The sequence below is a fragment of the Dasypus novemcinctus genome, chromosome 9 (assembly GCF_030445035.2).
Source record: "Dasypus novemcinctus isolate mDasNov1 chromosome 9, mDasNov1.1.hap2, whole genome shotgun sequence".
Lineage (NCBI taxonomy): Eukaryota > Metazoa > Chordata > Mammalia > Cingulata > Dasypodidae > Dasypus > Dasypus novemcinctus.
In genome coordinates, this window is record NC_080681.1 from 117826220 (window position 1) to 117844984 (window position 18765).

At 51.2% G+C, this 18765-nt stretch overlaps 1 protein-coding gene across 1 annotated transcript in view; it reads left to right on the plus strand.

Annotated features, from left to right (window-relative positions):
* Positions 1 to 253: 253 nt before the first annotated feature.
* The window catches only part of SPATA21 (spermatogenesis associated 21), a 35148-nt gene continuing 16636 nt past the window's right edge, over positions 254 to 18765 (plus strand). The window contains exons 1-7 of the mRNA XM_058304315.1: positions 254 to 543; positions 888 to 936; positions 6411 to 6874; positions 7178 to 7266; positions 8872 to 9009; positions 9691 to 9762; positions 9874 to 9991. Of these exons, the coding sequence (XP_058160298.1) occupies positions 302 to 543; positions 888 to 936; positions 6411 to 6874; positions 7178 to 7266; positions 8872 to 9009; positions 9691 to 9762; positions 9874 to 9991 (1172 nt within the window). The 5' untranslated portion in view covers positions 254 to 301. The remainder of the gene's footprint in view (positions 544 to 887; positions 937 to 6410; positions 6875 to 7177; positions 7267 to 8871; positions 9010 to 9690; positions 9763 to 9873; positions 9992 to 18765) is intronic.

Sequence of the window (18765 nt, forward strand, 5' to 3'; positions counted from 1 at the left end):
CTCCCGGGCTCCCATTCCACCCCCACAGAACAGCAGCTCGATCGTGACCTTGGGTGGGTCTTGCCTACGCTGGGTCTCAAGTCCCTCATTCCTCACAAGGGAAGTGTCCCTGTGCTACCTTCCTTGCAGGGGTGCCGGGAGAGCCCAGCCAGATGATGCTCGCGGTGCCTGGACATAGAAAGCAGGTGATCATCTGTCTCCAGGTGAGGGAGGATGGGGCTCCCCATGCTCGGTGTCTCGTCCTCTGCAGGGCCCAGAGGGTCACTGGACTCCAGGTCATCAGGCAGCAAATGGGTCAGATATGGCCCAGCCCGCAGAGCTTTGTTGCCCCCTGGACAGCTGTGGACAGCCACTGGGAGACAAGCCACTCCAGGAGCTGGGCACTGCAGACATCAGGCCGCAAGGGGTGCTGCCAGAGCTGGGCCCAGGGGCATATGAGGACAGATCCCAGGAAGCAATGCCCCTAGTGCCCACAGTGACCCCAGAGGAAAAGACGGCTGCCCCCTTCCAGCCATCCAAGCCAGGACCAAAAACCCCCAAAGGGTGAGTCGTCCTCCAGCCCCAACCCCTGCTCTGCTCCTTCCCCCAGCAAGGCTGGGCTTCTGCTCAGTCTATTTCTCTATTCCCCTGAAATAGAGAGCTAGCATAAATGCCCTCCCAGGACCCTCCCAGCTCGAATTCTCTGTTATGTGGGTCTATACTTTAAGGGCTGCGTCCCTTTGGGGCGATGTGAGAGGGTGGGGGGGCGCTTCTGATCTCAGAAGGTCAAGGGGGTGAGACTGGGGGGTCGTGGAGCTGAGAGACTCCTGGGGGCTGAGAGAAGGTGGATGCAAGGGGCAAGCCCGAATTGAGCCCCTCCCCCACCTGGGGGTTTCTCCCCTGTTTAGGGAAGAGACTGGGGGGACCCAGCGAGCACCAGAGCCTGCTCCTCTGCTAGTAAGTATGGCCAGAGTGGGGACAGGGACAGGGTGTCTATGGGGAATCAAGAGGAAGAAGGGGACAGAGGCAGAAGGGGATGGGATTTGGAGTCAAGCGGGGGAAGATGTGTGCCTTGTGTGTGCATGTATGTGTGCGCTTGCAGGTGTACATGTGTGCATATGTGTGTGTGTTTTAGGTGGGGTCAAGATGCTCTTACACTCAGGGGTCCTTGAGCTTTGTCCATATCAGCCTTGGTTTCTTCCACCCCTTTGTCTTCGGCCACAGCCACAGAACCCAAAGCTTGTCCCCAAACCGAGACTTCCCAACCCCCTCCCACCAGCTCTGCCACTTCCCAGCTCTTTGACCTGACTGGGCGACCTGCGGGGAGCAGCCAGTCATTATCACGCCCTTACAACCCCTTGAAGGCACCTGCCCCTGGTTTTCTGCTGTAGTCACTGTCAGAACCCCAACTTTGGCTAAACCCAACCCTCCACCTCGCAGCACAGATAGAGAAAAGCCTTGCCTCCTTGATGGGTTTCGCTTTCAGGCAATGAGCACTCATCTCAGGTGCTCCTGGCAGGTGCCTGCTGGTTCCTGGCCCTGGCCCCTCCTCCGAGGCTCTAGGAGGTCTTTTCATAACAGCCCCCTCCACGCCCTTTTCTCCACTGTTGATTGAGCCTCATACATCAGTGAAAGAAAGAAGTATCGGATGGGAAGAACCACCACATCTCCCCACCCCAAATCCACCACCCTTCCTGCAAGCCGTGAAGACGTGTCCCTGCCCACATCAACTGCTGACCCTCTACTGGCTCATTAGCCCCAGCCCCTCTCCCCTCCCCTCCCTGCTCACTTGATCAAGCTCCCCGTTTCTACAGCTCATTCCCGTCAGCTAACACTTGTTAGTATCCACCATCTTAAAAACCAATCAGAAGCCCCTCTCTTGGCAACCCCCTCCAGTTACTGCTTCATTTCTTTGCTCCTTTTTACGGAATAATTCATCCAAAGTTGTCTACACTCATTCACTCCACTTTTCTTCCACCCGACCTAAAGTGAGACCTCTGATATTGTCTGAATAATGCCCACTTTGCTAAATCAAACAGAAAAGCTCTGTCCTTACACAGTGCCCGTGGACAGCACTGGACACGGTGGCTCACTGCCCCCTCCTGGGGCTGGACGTCCAGGGGCGGCCCCCCCCACTTCCAGGCTCCTCCTGCTCTTCCTCTTCTTCTCCTCCCTCCACACTCTCATCTCCACTCCCTCCCTGGGAGAGCTCATTCAGACCCGCTGATGATTCTCAAGTCCACAGCTCCAGGCCAGACCTTGCCTCTTGAACTCCGGGCTAGTATACCCAGCTGCCTAATCGAAGCCCATTTGGATGGCTGGCTCACTCGTCAAACTGAGTAGAGACAAAAGAGGACCTTTGATTTTCCAACCCAAATCTGTTCTCGCCAGCATCTTCTTTTAACTCAGGAAACCGCACCGCCATTCACCTAAGTGCTTGTGCCCACCAGCTCGAGATCACCCAAAGTCCCTTTCCCTTCCGCCATCCCTTCACAGCCGACGCATCAGCCTGCCTAGCACTTCCTACAAAACGAATCCCGACTCCATTGCTTCCTCCACCTTCTCTCCCATCACCCTGGTCCAAGCATCATCCTATTAGGATAAGATTCAAATCTTCACCAAGACCCATAAGACCTTACGTCCAGCCACCCTGCTCTGAGTTCTAGCCCCTGACTATGCTGTTTATTTCCACCTCAGGACCTTTGCACTTGCCATTCCCAGGCCTGAAGTTCTGCCCGCAGACCTTCCCACAGCTGATTCCATGGAGTCATTCAGGCTTCAGCTTAGACGCCGCTTTCTCAGCACGTCTTCCCTGGCTGCCCAGCCTCAAATAACCCTCATCGCTCTATCAGACTCCTCTGTTGCATTGTCTTTGTAGTACATTCTATGACTCCATCTTATTAATATTAACTTATTAATTATCTGGAATGTGAGCTTCGTGAGGGCAGCCACTCTGTTTTATCTACTCCTCTATGCTCTGTGCCTAAAACCACGCCTGGCACATAGTAGGCCCACAATATGAATTTGCTGCATAAGTGAAGGGATAGGAATACTCTGGGTACCTCTTGGGTCTGATGAGAAATCAGGTGAGAAACCCGTCCTGTTTCTTGCACATGTCTCTGCTCCTCCTCCCCCACCATGCACACGGCCTGGCTGGACACCGTGGCGGCGGGTGGAGGAAGTGTGTCCTGAGTGTGTATGGGGTGCCAGGCCCTGTGCTTGGAGGTGAAGGGCAAGGAAAGCAGGGCTGCACCCTGATTCTGAGGATCGTGGCAGAGCCGACGGGACCAGCTCCGTGAGGCAGGGATGAGGGACCTGGATTCCTGGCCCCGATAGGCAGAGCCGCAGGCATCTGGGGAAGGAAGGAGGAGGAGGACTGGTGCTAGGGGTGGACAGAGCCAGGGAGTGGAAAAGGCACCCGGGCAGCAGGCCTAGCACCAGCGAAGGTACAGAGGTGGGCGTGAGCACCAGGCAAGGGGTGACGCTGGGAAGATGGGCCTTGTGAGGCAAGATGACTGGCCGTGGTGCACCGGGCAGCTGGCAAGCCAGGTCGGGCCATGGAGCCTCCAAGCCTGGTGTGAAGTGCTTGGACCTGGCCCTCCAGTGTCCCTGGGAACCCTTTGCACAAGGCTGGGCCTAAGAATCAACTCTAGACTAGGAGCATGCTGAGGGCAGGCGCTGACACATCCCCGGCTCCCCGTGCCAGCGAGGATGTGTGCACAGGATGGAGGGATGGGCCTGACGGTGGTGGGACGCCACTGCAGCTTCAGGAGCAGCGCAGGGAGTGCAGCCTGCGAGGGACACGTGGTGCCAGGCGGAAGGGGCCTCAGGGGAGGCAGAGGGAGGAGCCCATGTTTGCGGGGGGGGGGGGGGGGGGGGGGGCTGGGAAGCTGGAGGAAAAGAGGGCAGGGCCCCAGCAACTTCCTTCACCTGCAGGCTGAGCACCTGCCAGGAGCAGAGCTCCGGGACACCTCTGGCACGGGGGCGTTTCGAGGCAGACCTCCACCCCTGCTCCGTGGGGCTCAGCGTCTGCACGGGGAGGCAGGGCCGGAGGCCTGGACTTTGGCAGGCCTGTCGTCCCCGGGAGGGCCAGGGGAGGGGTGCTGACAGTGGGACCTCGTCCCCGTGGCTGCCTCCTGGGGCCCCCATCACCTTGGGGCGTCCCAGAACGACTTTTGACGTTTGTCTGCTTGTTTTAAGCCTGACGGAAAACTGAGCACTTGCTCTCAAATTGGGAAAACAATCAAAGGAGTCTTTGTGGGAGGAAAAGTTGAGTCTCCCTTTGGGACGCGGAACAGAAGCTTCGAGTCGGTTGAGTTGCACCACTCCCTTTGCTGAGCATCGGCTCTGCACTATGTACTTTAGTCACATTGTCTTGCTCCTCAGACTTCCCGGGGAAATTGGAAGTAACCAGAGGGGAACTCCTCCCCTTCTTTACTTAACACAAATGGATTGAAGACCGTGCACCGAGCACAGGTGTGGCTCGGGGACATCATGTCACCTGGAGCTTAGGATCTAGTTGGGGGAGAGAGATGGTTAACGGATAAACAAATAAATTCAGGGTGCCATTATACAGAGCAATGATGCTGAAGCGCATCGAGCTAGGCCGGGGTGCCGTGAGTGATTCGAAGGCGGGTGGTGGTGGGTATTTCGCGTGGAGTACTCAGGGGCGGTGATATTTGGGTCAAGAACTGAGTGAGAAAGAGGAGCGAGCCCTGCACAGACCTGGGAGGAGAACCTGGAAGAGGTGCACTGGTCAGGAAAAAGCCCGGCAGGGAGGCCAGAGGGGAAGGCAGTGGGGACGGGGGGGTGAGGTCAGAGGGGTGGCAGGGGCCGATCGTATGGGGCCTTAGAGGCCAGGGTCATGCAGGGCCACAAAGGCCGGGGTGGGAGTTAGAATGAATTCTAAGTGTCATGAGAAGCCGTTGAAGAGTTTTAGGGAAGAGAAGATGATGTGATATAGGTTGGGAACATGCTGATGTGGCAGCTGGGTGGATAATGAACTTGAGCCGGGGCCAAGGACAGGGACCGTGGTGGCACACTGGACAAGAGATGGGGGACTGACTTGGACCAGGGCACTAACAGCAGAGGTGGAGAGAAGTGCTCGGGCTTGGCATGGATTCCAGGGGTGGTGTGGATGGGACCTGCTGGTGGGCAGCATGGCGGGGAGGGGGCTGGAGGCCGAGAAGTCAAAAGGGACCCCAGGGCTGGGGTCTGAGCAACAGGTGGTGCCGTTAACTGACGCTGGAAAGGAGCAGGTGAGGGGAATCCAAGGCTCCCTCTGGCCTCTTCCAGACACCCAAGAAGAGATGTCTGGGTGGCCACCTGGAATTAAGGAGGACACAGAAGGCAGGATTGGAGGGTAAATGTGGGACAGTCACAGACAGGAAGATGACGTCTAGGGAGAGAGTGTGCACAGAGGGGAAGGGAGTCTGGGGGCAAGTCCCTGGGTCTCAGCAAGGTTTAGAAGTGGAGCGAGAGCTGGGAGCAGCCAGTGAGGTCCTGGGACTCTAGGGTAGAAAGCCTTTCTAGAAGGACAGAGCGGTCATCTGTGTCGAACGCTGCTGGGGGGCTGACTTAGATGAGGGTGGAGATGTGACCACAGCCTCGGTGATCACACCCGAGGGGCATGGTGGCCGAAAGCCTGATTGGAGAGAGGGAGAAAACTGGGGACCAGGTACAGAAAACTCAAAGAATTCTGCTATAAAAGGGGACAGAGAATTGGGAGAGTAGCTGGCAGGGCTTGTGGTGTCAGGGTTTTTTTTGTTTTGCTTTTGATAGAAGGAAGCTATTCCAGCACCTTTTTGTGTGGACGGAGTGAGCTGGTGGAGAAAATAAAACTGCGAACGCAGAGTGTGTGTTACAAGAGCAACATGCTGGATCAGGAGAAAGGGCTGGGATTATGCCCACGAGGAAGGGCCTGGGCTGGGACAACTCATCCCGGCAACTGGAGGGAACAGATAAGGGAGGTGGCTGGACAGGCCAAGTAAATGACGAGGAATTTATTGAGTGCCTGCCAGGTGCTGGTTTCTGGGTAGACCTGGACAGAAGAGGCAGGCAAGGTGCTGCCCTCATGATGCTTTCCTTCTGGTCGGGTGGCCGACATTGGGGACGAACAAGGCCATTGCAAGTAGCGCTAACTGCAGCGAAGGGAATCAGTGGAGTGATGTGTCGGAGAAGCACTGGGGTCACTTGTTCAAGATCACGGCTCTTAGAGCTGGGATGTGCCCGGAGCTGTCAGGCATCAGTGAGGGGCCGGGGTGGGGCTGGGGGCAGGCAGGGGGTGGGAGCCTAGCGGGATGCGTGTGAGATTAGGGGTCCGTCCTCAGGGGCTCTGAGCGGAAGGGGGGCAGTGTGAGGGCCTCCAGCCAGCGGGCAGTAGGGAGAAGCTCTGTGGGGCAGTTCGACGGACCCCTCTCCCCTGTCCCCAGGAGGTGAGGGCCATCGGAGAGAGGAGGGGGCTGGACTGTGCGCAGAAGCAGCCTCAGGAGCCCGCCGGGGCCCCAAACCTTGGGGGCCCCCGGCAGGGTTTCATGAAGTGCCTGCTGGACGCGGAGGAGGAGGAGGCCATGCAGCGCAGGGCCTCGAAGGCCCGGGCCCTGTCCTCCCGGAAGTGCCCCAGGACCCTGGCACCCGGGCCCGCCGCGGCCCCCTTCGGGACCTTGGCCCCAAGCCTGCCGCTGGCCCTGTGCCAGGCCCCAGCCCCAGCCCCAGCTGTGGCCCCACTGTGGGCCCGGCCGCTGGCCCCCGGGCCCGTCCCTGCCCCCGTGGGAGCCCCGGTCCCTGCCTCGGTGCCCGGCCCAGGCCTGCCGGCCCCCACGCCGGAGCTGGGCTGGAGGAGGGCAGAGCTCTTGCACCAGAGCAATGAGAGGAGCCTGAGCTTCGCCAAGGCCCGGTAGGACCCCCGCTCACCCACCCTCCCACCCCTCGAGGAGCCCCGCACGGTCAGAGCCTGGCTCCCAGTGTCCCTGGCACCTCTGCCAGACTCTTGTCCCTGTCACGCACTGTTCCATGCATCCCCCTCTCATCCCCCCCCCACCTCCTCTGTGCATCTCCCAGCCTGACTCCCCTCCTCTCTCTCACTCCCTGGGGGCCTGGCTTCCCTCTCCTGGCCAGCTCCAGCCCCTGCCCCCCACTTTCAGCCTCAGGGCAGGGGCTGGTGGCCGGATGTGCCCTGGGCTGGGGCTTTGTCCTGCAGGCAGGAGCAGGAGGAGCGCAGCCTCGTCAGGTTGTACCAGAACTGGGAGGAGGAGTCGGAGGAGCATCTCACGCTGAGGCAGGAGGAAGGTGAGGGCAGGCCCCGCCAGGGAGCCCCAGGACGAGGGGTAGGTGGGTTGGGGGACTTTGCAGATCCCACCGCTGCCCCAGTCCTGTGAAGGGACCCAGCTGGAGTCCCCTGCCCTTGGCCTGGGGAGATGGGGCGGGGTAAGGAGGGGACGGAAGCGCCCCTTGCTCAAGCCCCGCCTGTGCGCTCCCCCATTTGAGAGCCAGTCTGGGAAGCGCCCTAGGTTTGGGAGCCTTTAGACCTGCCTCCACCCAGGACCCCTCATTTGTTTTTTTCGGAGGCAGCCTGGATGGGGGACGAGTCTCCAGGGCCCCCCGCCAGGGCCAGGCAGTGTCTCGGCTCTTACAAGGCATCTGATCTAGCACAGGCCGCCCCCCAAAATGAGAAAGCCCTGAACACCCACGCTCACGCGGGCAGGGCCCTCCACTCTCCACGACCTTGGTGCTGAGCTCCGGGACCTGGGACCCTCGCGGCCAGAGCAGCCCCTTCTCCAGCCGTCCCTGAATGTTCTCTCTGGCTCCCTGTGACCCCATCCTGGAAGTTCTTTCCTTTTATTATTAGAACTAGCTGGGCGTTTTTGGAGGGGTTCATGAACAGGATGCCACTTTGACGTAGTGCCCCAGTGGGCCGGCCGCCGCCACTGGTTCCTGCCTCGTGAGGAAAGAGCCGAGTGCCTGGCTCCTCACAACCACGCCTACTCTATCGAATTGTTTTCTCCCTTTCTCGTTGGGCTCCAACTGATCCAAGCCCAACTCTTCCCCATCGTTCAGCTGGTTTGTCAGCCCCATTTACAGCCTATCTTACACGCCAGGCACCGCATTAATGGCACAACTCGATGAGATTGTCCTGGCATGTGCATCTCACAGAGAAGGCGATCGAGGCTCGGGGAAGTACAGTGACTTGCCCACAGCCACCCAGCAAAGGAAAGGGCAGAGCCAGTTTTCTAGCTAGAGGTCTATTGGCTGTAACCCGGCTTTGCTGTGGGCTGAGAAACCAGTCACCAGGCATCGTATGACCAGTACCCGGCTCTTGTGTCAGTTGGCACTGTGCTAAGCCTTTTCCCAGCGTCCTTCTGGGTTCTGTTCTGGTCCAGACAACTGAAGCTATCCTGGCAGCCACATCCATCCAATAAGTGACTGCAGAGCACTGTGAGATTCAGGGCACAGACTCAGAGTGAGAAAGACCTATCTAGTCACCTGACTGCTGTGCCTCAGTTTCCCCATATTTACAAAGGGGATAAGCATTCTACTCTTACGAGGCTGTTGTTAGGGTCCAATGAGAACATGGCAGTAAAGAGCTTAGCACAGTGCCTGGCACATAGTAGGAGTATCCTAAAGTGGGCATATTCTTGGGGTTGAATGGAGGTCACGAATTAGCTTACTTTTTTGGCCAAACCAGCAGAAGCCTTGGCCTGGCCTCAGAATAGAGAGTGGGGGGAGTCGAGGGGACCCCTCCTCTGTTCTTGCTCTCTGGTTCCCTTTCCCCTCCACCCAGCCATGGTGCAGAGGATGCTGGGCAGTTTGGCGGTGGGGTGGGTGGAGGCGGGCAATGAATGGGGGAAGTAAGAAATGACCTCTCCCTCTCCCGCAACGTCGCCGTCCCCCCAGCCTTCCGCAGCTACTTTGAGATCTTCAACGGCCCTGGCGAGGTGGACGCACAGAGCCTGGAGAGCACCCTGCTCCTGGTGGGCATCTCCCTGACGCCGGCCCAGATGGACGACGCCCTGATGAGTGCCGATGTCGACGGTGAGTGGGGGGCGGTGGCTGCACAGGCATCAGACCCCCGTGCTTGGAAGACCGTCAGCCTCGGTGTAGTGCTCCACTGCCATCACCTCAAAATGCTTAATAACTTCCGAACAAGGAGCTCGCCGCACACTTCCATCTTGCACTGGGTCCCATAAACTATGTAGCTTATCCTGGCCCCAGAGTTCATGCTCCCTGAGTGCCTACTCTGTACCAGGTGGCTACCAGAGACCCAGAAATAGTCAAGAGCTGGCTCCTGTCCTGAAGGGATGGGTGATTTCGAAGGTCCCTTCCTTTCAGGCCTTCATCGGACACTCCTCATGACTCATTTTACCAGCTGTGAGGCTTAGGACAAGTCACTGGCGTTAACTAAGCCTCAGTTTCCTCATCTATGAAATGAGGCTGATAAGAGGATCTATCACAGCCGGGTACTGTGAAGATTAAATGAGATAATCCAGGCAAAGCATGGAGTATAGCGTTGGGTGTACAGAATGCACCCAGGGAACAATAGCTGCTGGTATTATTCATCCAATAAATATTAAATCCTACTGTGTACCCTCCCTGTGCTGGGCACTGAGGATAAAGAGATATGTAAGAGTTACAGAAGTGGTGACTGTCGTGGGGCAGGGGTTAACACAGAAATAAGAGGCACCCTGCCCGCCCCATTACTCTCTGGCTCCCCAGGAGATGGGCATGTGGACTTCAAGGATTTCCTGGCCGTGATGACAGACACCAAGCGCTTCTTCTGCTCCATGGGTGAGCAGGGACAAGCCCAGGGCAGGCAGAGCTCAGGGAGGGCTAGTGGCTGGTGGGGAGGTGGGTCCCCAGGGTCTCCAAATCGTAATGCAGCCCCCATCATGTCCCCAGAACAGAACGTCCTGATGGACACGGCTGCTCTCAACCCCCACACTCTGCTCTTTGAGATCCTGTCCCTGCTGGTGGAGATGCTGGCCTTACCTGAGGCGGCCTTAGAGGAGATCACCACGTGAGTGGGGCTGGCCGTTGGGGTGGAGGGTTGGGCATTTTGGCAACCGAGGGCTTTTGATGGGATGCTTGTAGGTGTCAGTGAAGGAAACCCAAATATAACTGGCATAAGCAAAAGGAGACTGTATTGACTCATAAATAACAGTTTAGGGCTTCAGGAATGGCTGGATGCAGGAGACCAAATGATACCATTCAGGCTTTGTCATTCCATCTCTTCTGCTCATCTCTGAGCATTGGCTTCAAGCTCAGCTATATTATCTCCATGGTGGGAGCCCCATACTCACACCTTCCTAATTAAACAACCTCAGTAGCAAGGGGAATCCGCTCTTGCAGTTCCCGTATAGCAATCCCAGCAGAGGAATCTAATGGGCCCTGTCTAGGGTGAGAGGACACAAGAGGCAGAGGCTCTCCCCACCCCTGTCTCCATGGCAGGGCCAGGGGTGGGTGGGTGGGTAGTGAGTGACTCCTCTAAGAAAGAGATCCCCACAGGCAAAAACAGCACAAGCATGTACCAACCAGTCGTGCTAGTTATACTCACTGTCATGTGTGATGCGTCTGGGAATTCTGCACATTATGCATGATTGTTTTGTTAGCTCGCAACTACTCAAATTTTAAAAAAGTGATTCCACAGCCTTCTAACGAAAAAATAGGGTAAGTATGGAATTTGATTAATTACCATATAAAATCAACTTATTTCAAAACCTGGAGGGAAGGGGACCAGGAACACTGCAAGGCTAGAAGCAGAGGGCAAAGGTCCAAGGTCCAGCCGGTCTCCAAAGAGCAATTCCAGGCCCTCGGGCCCAGAGGATGCCAGCCTCCATTTCCTTGTTTTTGGAATGAACGTATTTTAGTACTTATTGTTCAATGAATGCTAGCTTTCTACAGAGCTGTTTGTGAGGGTCAAATGAGATCAGAAAGCAAAAAGCACATTGTCCACCTCTTTGCCCAAAAGTTTTTGTAACTGTAGTCGAAGGAATTCTGGGATCTGATGGAAGGAATGAAAGACCGGGAGCTCCGCAGCCTTGACCCTTTCTGCCTGCCCCTCTCACCAGTCCTGTAGCCTTGGGCAAGTTACTTTCTCTCTGAGCCTTAGTTTCGTCATCTGTAAAATGGAGATGTGTTTACTCTACTCTTCAGTGCAAATAACAGAAGGACATGAGGGTCACTCACAGACTTGAACCGGCAGGAACTGGGGCCTCAGGCCCTGGAATGGGCCTCTCAGCCACTAGAGCTTTCTCCCCGTGCTTCACACAGAGGCCTGCCACTGCCGCTCAGTAAGGCGTGGACTCCCTTTTTCCTATGGCAGAGCAGACCTTCTCCCCATGCAGATTTAACTCACGCTGCTGCAGCAATACCAATGCAGCAACCCCAAAGACAGACCTTTTCTTTCCTCCCAGCATCACTCTAAATAACGCAGAATATAAATGTATAATTTTAAAAGCAATAGTACAAATATCATGTGCACATTACCCTGTTGAGATATAATTTCCAATAATCTTGAAGCCCCTGTATATCCCACCCCATTCACATACCACTTTCTCTCTAAATGAAAACCAACCATTATTCCCTTGGTTTTGTTTTTTAATCTCACTGCTTATTTTCCCCTTAATTTTAAAATGAAAATTTCAAACATTCAGCAGTTAAGAGTTTTACAGTTAGTACTTATATACCTACCATCTAGATTCGGCCATTGACATTTTACTATACTTGTTTTATCATGTCATGTATCTATACATTCCTTTATCTGCCCACCAATCCATATTATTTTATGATTCATTTCAAAGTGAATTGTACTCATCTCCCTCTAAATACTTCGGCACACATATCATTGTAGGTTTACAGAAAAACTGTGCAGATTTTTACCGTCTTTTGAGCTATAAACTACATTCAGTGAAATGTACAAGTATTACACGTACCATGTGTGAGTCTCAACAAACGCACACACCTGGGGCAACCTGAACCCATCAAGTCATATAGAGAACTTCACATCCCCCAGAAAACGCCCTTACGCCTTCCCCACCCAACCTGAACCCACCCATCCAGAGGCCAGCAACTGATCCGCTCCGCCTCTTTACAACCTTATATAAATGGTAACACACTGGATGAATCTCCTGTGTCTAGGTTCTTTCACCAGCATGTTTTTGAGATCCATTCACGTTGTTGCATTTATAAGTAGTTCATTTCTTTTTGTCGCTGAGTGGTATTCCATTGCTGAATGTACCACAGTTCGCTCATCCATTCTTTCGTGGATGGACTTCTGGGATGTTTCCAGTTTTGGGTTTAATGAATAAAACTGCTATTAACATTTTTGTGTATCTTTTTGTGACCTTATATCACTATTTCTCTCGGGTAAATACCCAAGAGTGGATTGCTGGGTCCTAGGGTAGGAGTATGTTTAGTTATAAGAAAGTAACAGCTTTTTCCAAGTGGCTGGTTCCATTCTGCATTCCCACGTACAATGCATGAGAGTTCCAGATGTTCCATGGCTTGTGCAAATTTGCTACTGTCAGTCTTCTCAATTTTAGTCATTCTGGTGGATGTGTAGAGGTGCTTTTTTGTTTTTGACTCACTTTTATTTTTATACCTGGATACTTTATCATTTAGCTTTTTCTCCTCAACCTTATGCCTGTCTGTTTTATAGTTAACTTTTAAAATTTTATTCCCCACCCCTTGCAGCTTCCTTGCTGTCTTGCTCTCTGTGTCCATTCACTCACGCTTTTCTGTGTTTTTACTTGTCTCCCTTTTTTGTTGCATCACCTTGTTGAGTTGGTTCTGCAGTGCTTGCAGGCGGGGCAGCACTCTGTGGTGCCCCGGCCAGTGGCTCTCCGCAGTGTACAGGCGAGCCTGCCTTCACAAGGAGGCCCCAGGATGCGAACCCAGGACCTCCCATATGGTAGACGGGAGCCCAACTGATGGAGCCACAGCTGCTTCCCCTATATAGTTACCTTTTATCTTTTTTTTTTTTTAAGATTTATTTTATTTATTTCTCTCCCCTTCTCTGCTCCCCGCCCCAATTGTCTGTTCTCTGTGTCCATTTGCTGCATGTCCTTCTTTTTGTCTACTTCTGTTGTTGTCAGCAGCACGGGAATCTCTGTTTCTTTAGTTGTTGTTGTTGCATCATCTTGCTGCGTCAGCTCTTCGTGTGTGCGGCGCCATTCCTGGGCAGGCTGCACTTTCTTTCACACTGGGCAGCTCTCCTTACGGGGTGCACTCCTTGCACGTGGGGCTCCCCTATGCAGGGGACACTCCTGAGTGGCAGGGCACTCCTTGCACACATCAGCACTGCACATGGGCCAGCTCCACACGGGTCAAGGAGGCCCGGGGTTTGAACCGCGGACCTCCCATGTGGTAGGCGGACGCCCTAACCACTGGGCCAAGTCAGCTTCCCACCTTTTATCTTTTGATTCATCCATGTTCTCATAGTAGCTGTAGAACATGCATTATTTTCACAGCTACATATTAATATGTTGTATGACTACAACACAATATATTCATTCTTCTATAGATGGACATGAGGACAAAGTTCAATTTCCAACTATGGTAGGCAATGCTGCTGTGAATATAAAATGTTATATAATAACATAATATATATATATATCCTGGGACATATCTTGGACAAGAGTTTCTCCAGAGAAGTGCATTTCAAACTTTTTGACCTCAAGGCCAAACTTTTTACATTTAAAAATTATTGAGGGAAGCAGATTTGGCTCAATGGATAGAGCGTCCGCCTACCACTTGGGAGGTCCAAGGTTCAAACCCAAGGCCTCCTGACCTGTGTGATGAGTTGGCCCACGCGCAGTGCTGATGCGAATAAGGAATGCTGTGCCATGCAGGGGTGTCCCCCATGTAGGGGAGCCCCCTGTGCAAGGAGTGCACCCTGAAGGAGAACCTCTCAGTGTGAAAAAAGTGCAGCCTGCCCAGGAGTGGCGCTGCACACATGGAGAACTGATGCAGCAAGATGACACAACAAAAAGAGACACAGATTCCTGGTGCCACTGACAAGAATATAAGTGGGCACAGAAGAACACACAGCAAATGGACACAGAGAGCAGACAACTGGGAGGAGCGGGGAAGGGGAGAGAAAAAAAAATTATTGAGCTAGGGAAGCAGATGTCGCTCAGGTGACTGGGCTCCCACCTACCACATGGGAGGTCACTGGATCAGATCCCAGTGCCTCCTAAAGAAGACAAAGAACTGATGCGATGACCAGGAGGGGCAGACTGATACAACAAGAGACAGAACAAAGCAGGGATCAGAAGTTCCCGGTGCCTCCTAAAGAAGACACTGAGCTGACGTGATAGGCAGGCGTGGCGAGTTGACACAACAAGATGATGCAACAAGAGACATGGGGAGGGGAAGTGGACTTGGCCCAATGGATAGGGTGTCTGCCTACCACATGGGAGATCCGCGGTTCAAACCCCAGGCCTCCTTGACCTGTGTGGAGCAGGCCCATGAGCAGTGCTGATGCATGCAAGGAGTGCCCTGCCACTCAGGTGTGTCCCCCGCATAGGGGAGCCCCACGTGCAAGGAGTGCACCCCGTAAGGAGAGCCACCCAGTGCAAAAGAAAGTGCAACCTGCTCAAGAATGGTGCTGCACACACGGAGAGCTGACACAGCAAGATGATGCAACAAAAAGAAACACAGATTCCCGGTGCTGCTGATAAGGATAGAAGTGGTCACAGAAGAACACACAGCGAATGGACACAGAGAGCAGACAACTCGGGGGGGGGGGGGACAGGGGGAAAGGGAGAGAAATAAATAAAAAAGTAAAATCTTAAAACAAAAAAAAAGAGACATGGGGAGGTAAAAACATAATGAGAGACACAACAAAGCAGGGAGTGCAGGTGGCTCGAGTATTTGGGCACCTCCCTCTCACATCAGAGGTCCTGGTGCCTCCTAAAGAAACAAGAAAGATGAACAGAAACAGCAAGTGAAAAACAAAAAGGGAGTGAGGAGGAATAAATAAATAAATCTGAAAAAAAGAAAGTATTGAGTTACAGTTAAGAGCAATATTGTAATATTCTTGAATTAATGTCAAAGAAGGTACTAGATCAATGCTAAGAGTAAATAATAGGGGATATGGGATTTTTTTTCTGTTGGAGTAAGGATAATGTTCTAAAATTTACTGAGGCACTGGCAGCACAACTCTGATGAAACTGAGAGCCACTGAGTGTACACTTTAGATGGCGTGTACAAAGAATGGGACTATACAACACAGTGAACCGTGTGGTGATGATGGACTGTGGTTAACAATACAAATATAAGAGCATTCTCTCATGAACTATAACAAAGGAACAGTCCTAATACATGGCATTAATAATAGGGTGGTTCATGGAAAAAAAATACCCCAAATGTAAGCTATGGACCATAGTTAGCAATAATACTTTGATGATGTTCTTTCATCATTTGTAACAAATGTTCCACAAAAATGCATAGTGTTTGTCGTGGGGTGATGTATGAGAATTCTATACATCACGTATGATTTTTTTTGTAAGCTCACAATTTCCCTAATTAAAAAAATCAAACTTGAAAAAAGACACTAAAACAAAAAAAAAATTATTGAGGACACCAAAGAGACTTTATCAACACTTTCCATATTGGAAATTAAAATGGGGTCTTTAAAATATCTATTAATTTATTTAATAACTACATGTGAACATAAAATTCTTTCACGAAAAATATTTTTTGCTAAATAAAATTTAGTGAGAAGAATGGTATGGTTTTACAATATTGCGAACCTCTTTTATGCCTGACAAAAAGGAGACAGTTGGATTCTCATGTCTGCGTCTATGTTCAATCTGTTGTGATATGTTGTTTTGGTTGAAGTATATCAAGAAAATCTGACCTCACACAAATACGTAATTGGAAAAGGGGGTATTTTAATAGTCTTTCATTTAATATGGGTATTCTTTGAGAATACCCCAAAACTTGACAGGTGATAGTTTCATAAAGGTTGAAATGTGGAATCTGAAATCGTAGCAATAACTTGTGTACTCTATGTTGATATCCATTGGAATACATTGCACTTTGCATGACTCTTTACCCATGACTGGTTTCATAGCATTATGCACTGGTCACTCAGAAAATATTGCATATATTCCAAATGTTGACATATTTCATTAAACAATATCAAAAGGTCACATTTATTAATATCATCACCAATCTCATCAGAAAGGTCTTCAGGTATTAGAAATGTCTGTTGCTATAATTCATTGATTTTTTACTGCTATATACTATTCTGTGTATGAATATCAATATGGTTATGATAGTGTGTAGCAGTTTGATATTATTTATGAATTTCAAAAAAAAGAAGGACTATGTTTGTAAACTGGCATGTTTCTCTGGTATCTCTGGGTGTGATACCCTTTGTGTATTACAGCCAGCTGAGATGTCTTTGATTAAATTATGCTAAGATTAGGGCTTTGATTTGACTTAGGGTTGAGTCTCTGCCCCCTTGCTGAGCTGATCATAACAGACACTCACTCAGGAAAACACACAGAAGATACAGGAAGAGAGAGGGAGCGCCATAGACACAGCAGAGGAAAGAACTTTGATCCTGCTTTCCCAGGAAGAGAGATTGAGCCATTTGCCTGATAGTTTGCAGCTGAGCCTGGAAAGAAACAAGGCCCATGCCAGCCTGTAGGTGAGAAAGAGGAAGGCTGAACCCTCACAGAAATTGCCGCCATCTTGCTTCAACGCGCGGTGACTGACTTGGGTGAGAAAGTACCTCTTACTGTACCTTGAGTTGGACTCTTCAGGACCTTATAAGTGCAAGCTTTTACACCAAAGAAATACCCTTTATAAAAGCCAACAGATTTCTAGTACTTTGCACCAGCACCCCTTTGGCCGACTAATACATAGAGGATTTATCATTTTCTTAAATTGTAGTTTTCACTTAAGAGCTCAAATTTTATCCTAGGTAACAAATACTGTAAGCTGTTTTCCTTTAAGTGATGAGCTAACTTCATTCATTTTTGAGAAAGATTTGCCAAAGACTCAAGTCTGAATAACTATATTTTGTCAATTGTGTTTTCAAGTAAAAAGTAGCTAGTTTAGCTCACAACTCAATTGCATGTGTTTTCAGGATGACTCTAGTGCTTGGGTCCATAGCAGAAAAGCTTTTAAAAATATTCAAAGAATACTGAAGAAGCATATACTCAAGGGTCAAGATTTAATGAAACTAATGATTTTTACCATTTCCCCAAGAACATTTTTTTTTACTGCAAGTACAAGTGACCTTGTATAGAAGAATGCCATGATCCCGAGTGTAGTCTGGTGCCATTTTCCTGATTTGTGCTAAGGCTCAGTTTTACACACCATTACTTTTGCGACCTTAGTGCAAATGTCAACACAATTAAAAAGACAAATAAGTCTTAGTATTTTTTATCAATGTTGTCCTGACCTCATGGGCACCCTAAAAGGATCTTAGGAGATCTTCCCAGAAACCCATGGAGCATACTTTCAGAACTGCTGCTCTAGAGTAAATACCTAAGACTGGATTTATTGATCACAGGGTATATACATCTTCAGTTTTACTAGGTAAAGTAAAATCCCGAATTGTTTTCCACAGGGATTTTACCAGTTTATACTCCCATCAGGAATCTATAAGAATTCTAATTGCTTCACATCCTCACCAACCTAGACACTGTCAGGTTTTTGTTTTTCTTTTAATTTTTGCAAATCTGGTAGATGTCATCTTTTATCTAATTGTGGTTTTAGTTTTCAATATTCTGATTATAAATGAGGTTGTGCATCCTTTCATGCATTTCTAAACCATCCATGTTTCCTTTTCTTCCCGTCTTTTGCCCGTTTTCCTATGGGTTCTAACCATCTACTGTCAGCTCCAGCCTGGAGCTCCCCGCTGAACTCCAGATTTCTATAGCCAACTGCTGCCTCGATACCTCCACATGTATGAACGCAAGGCAGTTCACGCTTAACAGGTCCAAACCTGGACTCCTAATCTTCTGCTCCAAAACTCTTCCTTCCATAGGCCTCGCCATCTCGGTTAGGGCAGCTCCACTCTTACAGTTGCTCAGGCTGTCCTCACCTCCTTCCAGCTCTCCCAGCCCACATCCAATCCATTAGCACATCCTGCCTTGGGCCACTTCCCACCTCCTCCACCGCTATCTCCTTGGCCTGGGTCACCGCCATCTCTCACCTGCACAGCCTCCTAACGGGCCCCCTCTCCAACCGTTGGTCTCCTTCAGGATATTCTCTCTGCACTGCGAGGCAGAGTGTGTCACGCCTCTCCTCACAGGGGCCCATGTGTCCCTTCGGTCTGACTTCACCCCAGTCCCCTCTGACCCTGCACCTCCTGCGCTCCCTCTTGCTCGCTCTGCATTAGCCTCGGTGGGCTCCTTGCTGGTCCTCAACCCACCGCTACATCCCGCCTCTGAGTCTTTGAGCCTGCTGTTGTCTCTTCTGAACCATCCTCAGGCTCTCTATCTCACCGTCTCCAGCTATCGACTCAAACGGGACGTTCTTAGCAAGACCTTAAGTTCTTAGCAAGACCTGCTCTGACTATCCTATTTAAACTTGTGGCCCCCTCCCATACTCCTATCCTCTTTTCTTCCCTTATTTTTCTTCCTAACACTGATCACCTTCTATATTTTAATTTTATTTTTTTTAAGGAGGTACTGGGGATTGAACCCAGGACCTCGTACATGGGAAGCAGGAGCTCAACCACTGAGCTACATCCATTCCCCAACTGATCACCTTCTAACATGCCATGTAGTTGACTTATTATTTTCTTAATTATCCATCTCCCTTCACTAG